Here is a 15,593-nt window from a genome sequence, read left to right on the forward strand (position 1 = left end):
GGACTTCTCCGGTCGAATCCTCAAGTGGGCAGTTGAATTGGAAAAATTCGACGTCAAATTCCAGCCACGAACTGCCATAAAAGCTCAGACATTGGCCGACTTCATTGCTGAATTCTCACCTGGAACTCATCCGGTATGCCCAGTGGATATTACCGCAGCAGATGAGGAGGTGAATACAGGCCAGACCGCAATAACACAGCTAGGCAATGACGACGACGCGGAACTTGCGCGCCTCGCCGAAGAACCTTCGGTTAGTACAATACCACAGCTCGGCGATGCGATGACGGAGTTGGGTATCACCGACCAACCTGCTCCATTCGGTACCGCATCACCAAGGGGGGAAGAAGTGGAACCGCTCAGCACAGAGCCTGCAGCCGGCATAATACTGCAACCCGGCGATTCGACTATGGACTTAGGCATTATGGATCAACTTGTTGAGTCCGGCGCCGAATCGCCGAGGGGGGCTGAAGTGGAACCGCTCAGCACAAAACTTGAAGCCGAACAGCCGAACAACTGTGATCCCATCAACCTTTAAGCCTCTCAGGACCCCTCATACTGTTAGAAGCTCTTTGTTGGCGAAATGTGAAAACTTTTTGTCGATGGAGCCTCGAACCGTCATGGTGCCGGGCTAGGTATAGTTCTGATTTCGCCAGATGGGCTGACTATTGAACATTCTATCACCCTCGGATTCCCTGCCTCAAACAATGAGACTGAGTACGAAGTGTTTTTGGTTGGCTTCAAGAGCGCGCTTCAAATGCACGCATCCGAGCTAATGGTTTACAGTGATTCCCAGCTTGTGGTTAACCAAGTTTCTGGAGTTTACGAAGCAAAGGATAACAAAATGATGAAGTATCAGGCTCTGGTCAGAGACCACATCAAGCGATTCCAGGCAATAAGGGTCCAACAGATTGGCCGAGAAGAAAACGGTCGAGCAGATGAATTGGCCGACCTTGCTTCCATGGTCAATAGCACATCTCCCAACCCTCTCCTGATTGAATTCCTTTCGCGGCCCAACATTGAGGAAACCGGGCAGACAGAGGTACTCTGAGCCGAGCTAGGTCCTTCATGGATGGACCCTATTATCCTCTTTCTCAGAGACCGAACCCTTCCAGCCGAGAAGAAGGAAACACATAAAGTCCGGGTGAAGTCAGAGCGGTTTTGGCTCTCTCTGTCAGGTGCTTTATACAAGAAGTCTTTTACCGGTCCTTATCTAAAGTGTGTGCACCCGAGCAGCGTGGACGCCTTCCTGTACGAAATTCACGAAGGCATCTGTGGCAATCACATAGGAGGCAAATCTTTGGCCTACCGAGCTATTTCGCAAGGCTACTGGTGGCCGTGCATGCAAGCCGACGCGCAGAAGTATATTTGCAAGTGTGAAAAGTGCCAAAAGTTTGCCCACCAAATTCACCAACTGGCCAGAGAACTTCTTTCCCTCACCAGCCCTTGGCCCTTTGCAATGTGGGGGCTCGATATAGTGGGGCCACTCCCAACTGCACCAGGCAATTGGAAGTTCTTCATCGCGGCCACAGATTACTTCACCAAATGGGTTGAAGCAGAGCCTTTGGCAACAATCAAAGAGAAAGACGTTAAGCAGTTTGTTTGGCAGAATGTGGTAACGCGGTTTAGCGTCCCAAAAATTCTGATCTCTGATAACGGCACCCAATTTGACAGTTGCCTATTTAGAGGATTTTGTGAAGACTTGAAGATTGAATTCTACAAATCTACCTCGGCTTACCCACAATCTAATGGTCAAGCCGAAGTATCAAACAAGACCATCCTTAATGGGTTGAAGAAGAGGCTTGAGAAAGCCAAGGGAAAATGGGCTGAGGAACTCCCCAACGTCCTTTGGGCATACCAAACAACCCCGTGATGATCTACCGGGGAAACACCTTTTGCTTTGGCATATGGCATAGAGATGGTCATACATTTGGAAGTTGGAATGCCCACTCTCAAAAGTGAAAGTTTTGAGCTCGAGTTGAACGCCAAAGCCATTGTCCTGGAATTGGACCTCGTGGAAGAACGCCGAGAAAAGGCTCTCATCCATGTGGCCGCCTACCAACAAGAGTTCTCAAGGAAATACAACAAAACGATGCACCCCAGACCGTTCAAAGTAGGTGACTGGGTCTTGAGGAAGGTCATGGGCAATACCCTGGTGTCAGGTGAAGGCAAACTAGGGAAAAACTGGGAAGGACCCTACAAGATAATCGGTCTGGGGGGCAAGGGGGCATACCACTCGGAGGACCTGGAAGGCAGATGAATACCCCGGCCATGGAATGCGGCCAACCTCAAACTGTACTATTTTTAGCTTTTGTTTTCTTTTTGTGCAAAGAAATTTTTTGCCCTACATTTCAAAATGTAATTTTCTTTTTGTCAATATATAGAAGTGTCTCATATTTGCCTTAGCATTCTGATTGTTGCCTTTCAATTTTGAGATTCACAATCGAGATGTTTTACTCCGGTTGATTTTGAGATTAAAACCGAGATGATTTACTCTGGTTCATTGAGTCGATGATCTGATCAACTGAGATTCTTGACCGTGATGTCTTAAGTTGATGTTTTGCTCAACTCTGAGATTCACAACCGAGATGTTTTACTCCGGTTGATTTTGAGATTAACACCGAGATGATTTACTCCAGTTCATTGAGTTGATGATCTGATCACCTGAGATTCTCAACCTTGATGTCTTACTTCGGTTGAATAAGTTGATGTTTTGTTCAACTTTAGATTCTCAACTGAGATGTTAACTCCGGTTGAATGAGTTGATGTTTTGCTCAACTTTTAGATTCTCAACCGAGATGTTAACTCTGGTTGAATGAGTTGATGTTTTGCTCAACTCTGAGATTCTCAACCGAGATATTAACTCCGGTTGAATGAGTTGATGTTTTGCTCAACTCTGAGACTCTCAACCAAGATGTTAACTCCGGTTGAATGAGTTGATGTTTTGCTCAAATTTGCGATTCAAAATTGAGATGTTTTACTCCGGTTAATTTCGTTGATGATTTGTTCAAAAATGTGATTTTAACCGAGATATTTTACTCTGGTTAACGCGGTTGATGATTTACTCAACTTTATGCTGGAAACCGTGATGTCTTTTCCGGTTAGATAAGTTAGATAAAATAGTTAGTCTTGTCGAGGTATTTTGACAGCTAACGTTATCTAGAATGAAGAACGTACAAACACTTGAAGAAAATGGAGTTTTTTCATTGATGTGAAAAGTAATTACAAGAGGAGGGGCGGATAGCCCGATTACATGTGTGAACAAAAAAGGAAGAAAGAAGACAAGAAAACTAAGCTAGGGGGGAAAGGTCAGTGAATTTGTCCTCGGCTGCCTCCAGGTTGACCGTTGGTGTTTGGTCTTGGACACCGGTCTCCGTTTGGCTGGGCTGAACTATGTGATTTTCCCCCTCCACATTTTCCTCGGTTTCCTCGTCGCCTTCTTCCTCGGCCTTAGCCTGCAACGCGGCGAAGACGTCGTTGGCGTAGGGCACGAGATAGCTCGGTAGGGAGGCAGCTGGAGGAGTGGCGAACACGTCGGTCCCCTGTCCCTGGCCGAGATGTTCACAAGCAGACTTCCACCCAGCCTTGAAGAAAATGTCTTGGGTGGCACGGACCTGCTTTGTGTAACTCTCCTCGACCTCAAGGAATTTGGCATTGCTTGAACCCTTCAGATCCTCCTCCCGTGATTGTTTCAGCGTATCTAGCTTGGCCCGAAGCGCGTCTCTCTCCTTCTCGGTAGAGCCAAATTGGCCGAGAAACCGAGAGTTGTCGGAGTTCGCCATTTACAATGAAGACTGGGCTCTCCCGAGCTCGGCTTGGAGTCTTTGAACTTGGCTAGCAGAGTCAGTTGCCTTCTGCCGAAGCCGGTGAATGCGCTCCATGACCAAGTGCTGCTTCTGGATGGCCTGCAAGAAGAGAGATTGATCAGAAAGAAAACCGAACAAACACTTGGTGAAATTTTGAGCACAAGTTTGAGATTCTTACCCTAGTCATGGATTTGACCGATGACTTCACCAACCGGGTGTCTGGAACATGGTCGCTGCCGACCACGTCGCTTGGTAAGAGAAGGGCCTTGGTGAGGGCAAAGGCGAGAAGATGCTCTTTGTCGCCCTTAACGGAAGCTGTTGTCGGGATCTCCTTGTCCCTGTGTTTGAGCTGGGGCCTCCATGCCGGTGTTGGGTCGACGGTGACGACAGGCTGCTCGGTGTTGAGCTCGGTTACTAGCTCGGCAGAAGGGTCTGCATGAGGCCTTTTGCCAACCCGGCGGGAGTCTCTGTTGGCTTGCCCGACGGCGGGAGAAGCCAATGCAATCACGGTCCTGCTAGATTGACCGGCAGTCGGAGAGCAGGCTGGAATGCTCGGGATCTCAGACGAGGTGGCAATGATCAAGTTCTTAATGCGGCTCCTCTTGGCCATTTCTTCTGCTTCGGTTAAACGAATGAAGGAGACGTCTGGCAGTGTGGGATCTGGCGGCGGAGATGGACCGCGAAGAAAGTCAGTGACTTTACTCCGGCGCGGAGCTGAATACCGATATGTTGGAGTGTAGCCAAGGAGCTTATTACAATCTCGGTTGCGGTAACGGAGCACGATCCTGATGGCTGCTTCGTTGGGGTAGTAGTAGTTGGCTTGCAAGGCTTGATCGCTGCAAAGGAAAGAAGAAAAGTGTCAAGTACAGAATAGTGAAGAAAAATAAATTGACCGAGCAGTTAGCACGGCTTATATGTCTCGCCGAAGTTCTTACTAATAAACCAGCCCGGTACGTCAGCCATTTCATAGTTGCCAAACACCCAGAAAAAGTCGTCGTCGTGTAAGTCCTTGTCTGGGGTGCCGGTCACTATTTTTTCTTTGCCCGGCCGAATTTTTAAGTAATAGGCAAGGCCGTCGCCCGTGTGCCCAAGGGTGTATTGACGGAATATCTCGGCTAAACCTAAGTTGGTTCCTAGCCGGTTGTTCAACTCGTGGACCCCGTTGATTATTCGGTAAGTGTTGGTTAAGACTTGAGTGAATGCTAGCTCGGTGCGGCACAAGAATTCAGTCATTAGTGGGTTGACCGGGAAGCGGAGGCCTCCTTCAATGATGGATAGCACGGTAAAGGGGCACTGGTCTAATCTGCCCCAAGGGATTGTCTCAATTTCTCCGAGCTCTAGGTGGACGTCGGCCGGGATACCGTACTCTTCCCGGAACGTGGCCAAGGCAGCCGGAGTATCAACAAGGAAGCGGAAGCGCCCCATGTGTAGCCGGCTGGTTTAGCTCGGCTGAGGTGGTTTGGCACAGACTGGTGTTTAATGGCTGCTCGGTCTTTGAGAGCCTCGATAATTGGTCAGTGGTCTCCTTGGACTTTGCAGGAAAATGATGGCAAGTGTAAGTGGAAGCGCGGTCGAGCAAAATGAGCTTGACTTTAGCTCGGTCATGAAGAGTGCCAGACCACCTCAGTCGCGAAGGCAAACCAAGGAGCTCGGTCGCTCAAGCAGACCAGTTGTTAGCCCGGTCGAGCGACCAAGTCCTCTGACTACCTTGGTTTCTACTAAGGTTTTGGCAAACTTGTAAATTGCTCGGTCTAATTGTTCTTTGGATGAAAAGGCGACCTGGAGCGCGGCCTGCTCCAGTTCTTCGTGTGTTCATCACTAGGATTGAAGAACAATGAAGAGAACAGGGGCAAGTGTGGGTTTTGGGAGGGTTATGTCCTAAAACCTACGGATTTTTTGCCCTAATATGTGAAATACCAAATGAAAATAGCAAAAAGGAGGCTCGAAGGACTTACCAGTTAAAGGGCAGGAGCTTCCTCCTCGAACACAAATGCAAGGAAAGGCAGGAACGAGGCTTGCAAGAGGCACAGGAGCTCTGGAACGCTTGGAATGGAGAAGGAACAATAAGAATGAAATGAAGAGGAAATGGCGTGTATATAGAAGGAAGACCGCCAAAAATTTGAATGTGAAGAGACGGTTGGCTACTCGAGGCCAATGAGCGAGCGACACATGTCCCTATTGACGGCGGCGTCAGTACTGAAGAGACAGGATGGCAAGTCGAGGCGTCGACCAGGCAAGTTTGAAGACAGGTATGTCAACTAGCCCGGTCACCGTCTAGCAGACTGTGAACCGAGGAAGAGTTATCCCGGACAGAACAGGTAATCCCAGTCACACTTACACGGATGGAATTAAGAGGCAATTGAGAGGGAGATTTATGATTTGGATTGGGCCGCGGTGAGGGCCGAACACATTTGGGCCGTTGCAGCCTGGGCCCATCCAGAAAGGATTTTCGCTCAGTAATGGCATAGTTGCTCGGTAATGGCATAGTTGCTCGGTAATGGCATAGTTGCATAATTGATGTCGTACTAGTGGTCAAGTGAGGTTCGGCCGAGATGTCCGCTGCCTCACTGGGTTCCACGGTTCTTGGGTTAGCTCGGCAGGAAGGCCGACGGCTAACCAGCATGACTTATCCCGAGCTCGGCTAAGCCGGAATGCAACCGAGCTCGGTCGTCATTGAGCTTGGCGAGCAGAGCGCTCTAGCTAGCTGCGCAGTACGGCCGTTAACAGCCGAGATGCTGTAGCCCGGCTGCCGAGCTCCCAGTGGTGTGGGCTGACAGTTAGGTGATATTCAGCTAGATTTGTGCTGACAGATGGGATAGCAGCACCACGTGTCGAGAGACTAATGGGAGTAGATTTGGGGCGCAGAAGGTATATAAGCGAGTCTGTACCTCCCACGCTAGTCTGCGCCCCCACGCTGAGGCAGATGAACATTTGGTGAGATTTATACTAAACACTTAATCCTCTCTCTCTCTCTCTATCCCTGTGTGTGTCTAACTTGATCATCAGAAGGGTATTCCGGCCACACACCGCCGAGTAGCTCACCGCCGTTGTGCTCGCAAGTCGATCAGACAGGCAGGAGCTTGAAAGAAAGGAGTACGGACTTGCCGGAATATTTGCTCCCCGTACAAATATCTATTTAGTTTATCTTATTTTAGGTTAAGGATTATATATGGTCAGTTATTGTTTTCCTCACTATTTTATATTATCGAATATATCATAAGGTATTACTTCTTTGATTACTTTTTTAATAATCATTTCTAGGCAATGAAACCAATCATAAATATGCAAATAGTGAGTAGTACAAAACAATGACAAAATACCAAGAGGCATATAATTGAGAAATTATTCGATAAGTAGAATATGCATGACCATCCTTTATAATAAATAAATAAATAAAACAAGAGTAAATGATACTTTTCAAAAAAATTATCCAAATTTTACTTTGGTTATTAATTTTCTAATTGTAACAATTATACTTGAACTTATGTTTCTGAGCAAAATTTTTGAAATGATACATTCATTTCAATGTTTTCCAATTTAGACTGAAAGTCCTAACTAAGCACATTCAAAGGACATTATAGGTCCTAACCAAGCACATTCAAAGGACATTATAGGAATTTTATTTTCGGAAATGAGCTGTAGCTTGACAAGGGAGGCTCGAATTGGCTCGAAAGAGAGAGAGGAGAAAAAGAAGGGAGAGAAGGGAGAGGAAAAACGGAGGGAGGAGATTGTCGCGCAGCACCACCGCCGTCGCCTCGCCGCGAATCGTCGCAGCTTCAGACCGTCGCCGCCGTCGTCGCAGCACCTTTGCTCCTCGCCGATCGTCCCAGGTGGAAGCTCCGCCACCGCCTCGCCCCACCTCCTCCTCCAGCAGATTTTTATGGCCCCCTCCCCTCCCTCCTCCTCCTCCTCCTCCTCCTCCTCCTCCTCCTCCCTTCTCTTCTCCCTTCTTCTCCTTCTCCCTTCTTCTTCATCTCCTTCTTCGTTCTGCAACAAAGAGACGGAAAAAAGGAAAAAAAAAAAAAAAATCGGCACCAAAACGACGTCGTTTTGGTGTCGAGCCGGGTTTCGAGCCACGGGTTTTGAGCTACGTAGCACTACCGTTTTATTTTAGTAACAAATTATACATTTTATCCTCCGAATTTCACTTAAATTTTATTTTAGTCTACTCATTTTTATAACTTTCACTTGAATTTTAAATGATGAACTGATGAGAAGACTAAAGTTTGAGGATCTTATTATTATTATTATTATCATTATTATTATTATTATTATTATTATTTTGAAAACTTAATTGTTACAATTAAAAGATAAAAAATAAAATAAAATTCAGGTGAAAATTGAGAATAAAAATAGAATTTACCTAAAAAAACAAAAACAAATTAGTAATACAAATTTCAATTACTAAATATAGGTTTGATCGATGGTATTTTGTGGTGTGAGTGGCACTACTTCTTGCAATTCAAATGAAAGCGATACACAATGCTTATCAATGGGGCTTTGTAGCATCTTGAATGATGGGAATTGACAATGCATGTTGTGACTTGTGGCGTCATATGTATGGTATTTCACACACGCACACCGCCCAAAAAAAAAAAAAAAAAAAAAAAAAAAAAAAATCACAAATCAATCTGATTCAGATTAAATTACACAATTTGATTTTATTTTCTCAATATATGGTTGAATCCTGATTTTTAAAATAGAAATATTGTATTGAGTATAATTGATACATAATTTTCATACATAGTGATGTGGTTCATTGTGAACATTTTACTTTAAAATAAAACACTATTAAAAATAAATTTATTAAAAATAAAGCCATTGTTACATCATTTCTGTCAAATTTTTGGTATAAATTTTATATAAGAATAAAATTTTTCATACATGTACATAATTTGTTTATTTATAGTAGAGTATCTTATTAATCTCTCATAAATATTCATAATTTGTTAACTTTCTACTCTTAGTATTTAAATAATTATTATTTGGAATGATAACATATTATTTAATAATTGTTTTGTATTTTTAATTACAGAGATATTAATGACAATTCATAATTTTTTATTTTTTACTTTTTATCCCAATAACATAGGTCGGTGTCTAAAACATACACCTCAGTAAATTCTAATCACTACACTAATATTTCTAACTTTTAATTATTAGACTATGGTTGAAGAAATTAATAATTAATAGAGTCAAACTAGGCTTGGTTTGCAATTAAGGAATCAAAGTTTCGAGTCTAAGCAAAATCAATAATGTGTTCCATTTCTTTACCATGAGTTCATTCATGCATTTTTACCCTAACTTTTTTTCTTCCATGGGGACTCGCAAGTAGGATCCTTACCAAATAACCTACTCTTTTATGTACAAATCAAACAAGACAAGTCAACTTCAAACAAGTTATGTTTTAAATTTTATTTTGAGTTGAAAAAACAAATAAGTTAAAAGCTTAATTTTTTTTAAAATTTTTTTATTTACCAAATGCAATAAGTAATTCTAATTTTTTTCAAGGAAAATGATATATAAGTTTACTTTCTAAATCTAATAATATATAAGTGATATAATTGATTTATGATTAAAAAAATATGTGAGAGAGTGTTACGTTAACTATTCTAATTAATTGTCACACCAAATTTAAATAGTAATGCTGAGGAGAGGAGCTGGTTCCTGCACTAACACTGACAGTGTAGGTAGTGGTTGGTTGGGGTTGGGATTGGGTGACGCCGACGTGTCAGCCAAGGTGCCACGTGTCCTGGTCGTGACGCCGAGATGATCTCAGCGAGGTCGAGGTTAACTCCGAAGATATCGGAATCCGAGATAAACGAATAAAGGACAAGAGTCCTAAGACGAAGATGGGACTTAACCAAGATAAGGATAAAGCTCTTAGGGAGTTTATCTTTATCTCTTAAAGAGTCCAAAGTAAGCACTAAATTGGAGTTCATAAAAGTCATACTTCTAGTAGGACTTAGATTGAGTATATTATAAAAGAGAGGCACCCCGTGGGTCTAAGGTATGCAATTTATGTTTTGAGTATTAAGTTTCGCACTTGATTATCTTTGAGAGATATACTGACTTGATCGTCGGAGTGCCCCCGGGTGGAAGAACCACCGCCGGAGCCTTTTCTTTCTGTTACAGGTTACTGAAGCCATCCATTCTGCCTGTGCTCTCCAGCTGATTACTAAGCAGACAGTGTGGTCAGATTTTCACCCACACATGTGAGAGAGTGTTACGTTAACTATTCTAATTAATTGTCACACCAAATTTAAATAGTAATGCTGAGAGGAGGAGCTGGTTCCTGCACTAACACTGACAGCGTAGGTAGTGGTTGGTTGGGGTTGGGGTTGGGGTTGGGGATGAGGATTTAAAGAAGGAAGAAGATGAGGGTCTTTTAGGTATGATGGATTGTGTATTAAGTAAAACATAATATTGCAAATTCATTAACATCTCGTTAAGGAATTCGTTATTTTAATTGACTTTTTTAATTTTATGAAAAATGTATAGAAAAGGATAAAGAGTGATGTGTACAGAGAGAATTTGACGTGCTTGATTGATTTTTTGAAAGTTGAGTTTTTTGCTTTTCATATTTTTTTTTTGTTTTTAGTGAATTTTTTTAATATGTTAACCAAAATGTTTAAAAAGTAAAATATTTGTTAAAAAATATTTTTAAAAATCAATAAATACATAATAAAATCAAAATGTACTGAGTTTTTGTATTTTTAGCATTTAATGAATTTCTTAAAGAATTTTTTCACAAATATGATACTTTTTAAGTGTGTTCATATTAGGTGTATTTGAAAACTAAAAATTTTGCTTAAAATATTAAAAAACATTCAGTGAAAACAAAAAATAAAAAAATTCAATTTTAAAAAAATTGAAATAAACCAAACAAAGTACTAAAAGCATTTTCCTGTCACCTAAAAAAAAATTATGTAACAAAATGTAGCACATGGTAGCTAGAATTGGCTCTTTTCTAAATTGAAAGTGGACATGTATTAATTAATTTAATGTAATAAGTACAGTTTTTCTTATGGATTTGATATAATTCTCAATTATCATTGCAAAAACAAAAGAAAATTAAATGAAACCCAGCAATGAATAAAATTTATCTGAATTAGGGAAAAAAATTGTTCAAGAATTTGCCAAATTTTGGCAAAAAAAACATTAAAGAGTCTAAACTCCCTAATCTTAACTTGTTTTTTTTCTATTAAAAAAATGAGAAACTCCTTGAGGGCACAAACTCCCCTTTTTTCTTTTTTTGATTCTTTTTTGGCAACAAATTTGTGAAAACAAAAACTACAAAATTTGAAAGTTAGGAGAGCATAATTCTAGGAAATTAGAAAATTATGAAATTCTCTAAAGAATTTCGCCCACTAAGCCTCGAAGCCTCACCCGATTACCCTAGTCCAGCCCGTGCTAGATCAGCTGCCGAAAATCGGGCCCCATATGCTGATGGATCAGGTAATCGTCTCCGTTCGATGCATCAAACATCATGTTCTGATGATGAACGTACTGCTGTTGATTTTGTTGGGCCCTCTGCATCTCTTTCTGCCTCCGGAGCTCCAGCACTTTTCGGTGCGAGTTCGAGTGTTTCGTCAGCATGAATGTCGGGCTTGCTGCAGGCCGATACTCAGGCACAAGCCGGCCCGACTTATACCGTACCCCACAAGCATTGCAAAGTGTTTTCGGGCCCATAGGCCCGGTCCGCCACTGTGGGGTCTTATCAGTGGCACAATGCAAACACTTCCTTCCATCGCCACCGCTAGCCATGGGGACCGGATTGTCTCCTCCTTCTTGCTTCTTCACTGCCGCTTTCACTGTCTTTTTGCCGTCACTCGTCTCCGTGTCAGGCTCGGATGAGGCCGGTGAGGCCATGGTGGTGGTCGGAGAGAGAACAAGAAGGCGAGACGTCCAGTTGCACGGGGCGGCACGTGACCGCTTGCTGCGGGCTTTGCCCGGTACTGACCCTTCTGGACGGAATATTGGGTTGTTTTGGTTTGATTCGGGCTGGAATTCGCAGTTTTCAGTGTCGGTTCGGGCTTTCATTCCCGATATTAGCTGCAGCTTCTGCAAGTCCTCGGTCGAAAATGATTCTTCAACGAAATTCGATAGCCACTCTAGCTCAGCTAAATCGTCATACTGTCAAACACCAAAACAAAAACACAACATTATCTCAATAAAAGCCTATATATTTAAATTTCTTCTCTTCAAAGCAATATTCCAATATCTATTTGGTTGTTAATATACATATATTAAAAATTACAGTTCTAATCTCTATAATTTGCTTATTGTATAAATTTAGTGCTCGTAATTTTGATTGTATCTCGTTCAAAAAAATATAATAATAATAATTTTGATTGTATTTTATTCTTGAGTTTTTAATTTTGTTTAAATTTAATTCAACTGATAATGTGTTTTTAATTGTATTGAAATCAATGAATAAAATAGTTTACCATTCTCAAAGTAATTGAGGAGTTAACGCTCAATTTGAAACAATTTATTTGCTTTTGAATAGACTATTTTGTTATTGATTTTTGTACAATTTCAACTAATGTGAAAAATTATACAATAAAATTAAAAAAAAATAAGTATTTACAATGTAAAAAACAAAAAGGTTAAATTTCAAAATTAAGGATTTACAATAATTTTAAACTCTAAGTATTTTAAGAGTACTTATTTACAAAATAAAAATTTAACAGATAAAATCATATAAAATTATAAAAGAAAAAAATTACACAAGTTAACCGCTGCATAATTTGACCCTTTTTTTTTTTTAATTGTTTTCGTTTGTGTAATTCAAATTTTGTAGAATTTTAATAACAGCCTCCTCTCAACTAGACCAAGCTAGTATACAGCTTCGCTACTTGAATGAAAAGTTTTGAATTTATTTTCTTTATATCAACATGGGACCCATGAGGCTCAAAAACTGCATTTTTATTTTGTTTTTTTCTTTCATTTTCTGAGGAACCAAACAGTGAAAGAGCCAGTTTCTGTTTCCAAAAGAAGCCAAAAGTCATTTAAAGGTGATTCTTCCATCAATTTTCATGCAAAAAGAACTTTAAAGAATAAGGGGGGAAAAAAACAGATATTATCATTATCAAAACTGAATAAAGGATATCAAAACAAAAAAATATTATGTGCATAAAATTAAAATATGAAAAAAAAATGCACAGAGAATGCCTTATATTACAGGAATTTATTTTAAATGACACTCAAAATAAATTCAAATTACACAGGGCACATTTTATGCAATTTTTTTGTATTTTATTTCTGTGAACATAACACTTATCATTTTCAAAGATTTAATATTCATATATTAAATAATTTATTTTTGAAGTAAAGAAATCTTTATATTATGCTGAATTTAGCTCTAATTATTATTTTTATTTATTTATATTTTTGCATGAACACATGTAAAAATGTAAACAAATACCGGGACGCAGAGGTCGTTAGAGAAGTGAGGGTCAACCAAGCTCCGGCAACCCATATCGCCGGGAAATCCGCCAGAAAATGAGGAGTTGCAGCTGTCAACCACCGTGACGGTGGAGGACTCGGTTGAGGTTCCGGTGAAGGTGTCAAACACGCCACCGTCCGCAACCACCGCATCGTCATTGGGGTAATTTAGGAGGTCATCGATGATGAAATGGTCGCCGCCACCACCGCCACCGCCACCGCCACCAGTTTTCGTATCGGAATGTCGCTTTTCGGGTGTAAATTGGGTGTTGTAGTATCCTCCTTGGAAGAACTCTGGATTTTCCATGGCGTTATTTTTTTTTTTAATGAATTTTTTAGGCAGAATAAGAGGGGTTGGAAGGAGGAGAGTGAGCGTTGAAGAGTGTTTGGAGAGAGAGAAAGTGTGGTGGGAATTTACTAGTAAAATGTTTTGGAGGAGAGAGAGAGGTGGAGAGAAGAGTGAGGGTGAGGTTTTATTTGCGTATCAAAGGGACATGCGGACAGCTAAAATGAAGGATTTTGATGAGGACAAATTTGGCTTTAAAAAAAGTTATAAATTTTATATTTATATATCTTTTTTTTTTCTTTTTGAATTTCATTAAAGTGAAAATAAAGTGTCATAATTCTATGTTCATGTAATAAAAAAAAGGAGAGAAATTTGTTGGAGAAGTTACTTTGGTGTCCTTTATCGGGTAGTGAGAGTTGATGAGTGTGCTTTACCATTTCTGTCCTTTTACGGGCAAATGGAGAATTTTACTCTATCATATTTTATTTATTTTTAATTGGGTGTATTAGTCAGATTGCACGTATTCCGATTAATTTTAAAATTTTAAAATTAATAATTAAATAAATCTTCAATGACTTAGTAGGCTGGTTCGAATTCAAAATTTTAAATTTTACCATCAAACTTTTACTGGTTAAGCTAATTCTTTCAAATTTTATTATCAGTAGTGCTAGAGACTACTAATTTAATAACTCTAAATTCATCACTAATGACGTGACAAAGCAAAAAAAAAAAAAACAAACAGACACAATACAAACTGTGGCAGTGGATGAGAACCATTGCCACATCACTAGTGGTAGCTCTAATTAAAGCTCCCACTCATTTTCCTTTTACTATATGAGATGTTATGATCATGGACATTGGATTAGTTAAAATAATAATAATAATAATGATAAATGAATATAATATGTCATCAAATTTTTTTTTTTTTGTTACTCTCTTGTATCACGAGTCTATATAGTTATTTATGATTGGTTTTGTATTTTATATAATTATTAGGTGATTAATAATAGAAAATAATATTTTATCATGGATTCAGTGATACAATATGATAAAAACAAAAAAAAAGATCTTGTGGTGTATATCAATATTCATAATGATATGATGGTTATATTTTGTTGCAAGAATTGTTATCCATCACCATTTTGCATCACCGTTTATCTAGATATTTATGATCAATTTTTTATATAAAAATAATTATTAAAAAATTAATAAAAATAAATAATATCTTGTCACTGTAGTGATAAGAAAAGAATTAAAAAAAACAAATATATATATATATATATATATAACAATCATCTTTCGTTATATAACAAAAGAGTGTTCAATTTTGTTTTAATAAATCGTTTTTGATAGTATAACAATTTATTGTGAAAGTGCTCGTGGGAGTGAAGAAACCAGATGGTTAGACGTAGAACTCAAGTATAGTTGCAATAATATGGTTATAAAAGGATTATAAAGGTGGTTCGTATTATTTATTTGATGGTAATTATTTTTTATTTTTTGTGTGTGATAATATCTCTTTATGTATAGACATTCTCATTTTTTACAGATTTTCTCTTTCCTCTGTAGAGATTTTCTTTATCATTCTTGGGATCTATTTTGTATCTCGATGTACTTTATTGGATGATTAATTGTTGAATGTGTAATATATTAAGCATTTTGTTTTCTCATAAAAAATAATAAGAAAAAAAAAGTCAGGTATGGTTTATTATAGTGAAAATTAAAGATTTGTTAATCGCATAGATTTGAAATAAACAACAATCATATGTACCTAAAAAAATATATAATTTTTGAAATGTATATAAAATTTATTTTGAATATAATTCATACTATACTAAAAAAAACTAGGTACAAATTATTTTTTCAATACTAAGAAGTGACTTCACATCTCCAACTTTTATTTGTTAGAAATAGCGTAGTGTTTGGATTGCATACCATCTTTGAAATGTTTGTATACAGAGAGGACAATTTCACAAAAATAACAAAAAATATTGAGCGTAGCGGTTATATTATTTTATGCGATGTTATCGGCAAGATTAAGTGGATAGGTCTTA

At 39.4% G+C, this 15,593-nt stretch overlaps 1 protein-coding gene across 1 annotated transcript; it reads right to left on the minus strand.

Moving 5' to 3' along the window:
* Positions 1 to 10,895: 10,895 nt before the first annotated feature.
* Positions 10,896 to 13,747, minus strand: LOC114260645 (GATA transcription factor 9). Its single transcript, XM_028200796.2, has 2 exons — positions 13,234 to 13,747; positions 10,896 to 11,939 (listed from the first exon to the last, which is right to left on the minus strand). The coding sequence occupies exons 1-2, from the start codon at positions 13,558 to 13,560 to the stop codon at positions 11,217 to 11,219; spliced, it is 1,050 nt and encodes a 349-aa protein (XP_028056597.2). The 5' UTR covers positions 13,561 to 13,747; the 3' UTR covers positions 10,896 to 11,216.
* Positions 13,748 to 15,593: the final 1,846 nt, after the last annotated feature.

The sequence above is a fragment of the Camellia sinensis genome, chromosome 11 (genome assembly GCF_055761805.1).
Source record: "Camellia sinensis isolate YWXY chromosome 11, ASM5576180v1, whole genome shotgun sequence".
In the NCBI taxonomy this organism is placed as follows: domain Eukaryota; kingdom Viridiplantae; phylum Streptophyta; class Magnoliopsida; order Ericales; family Theaceae; genus Camellia; species Camellia sinensis.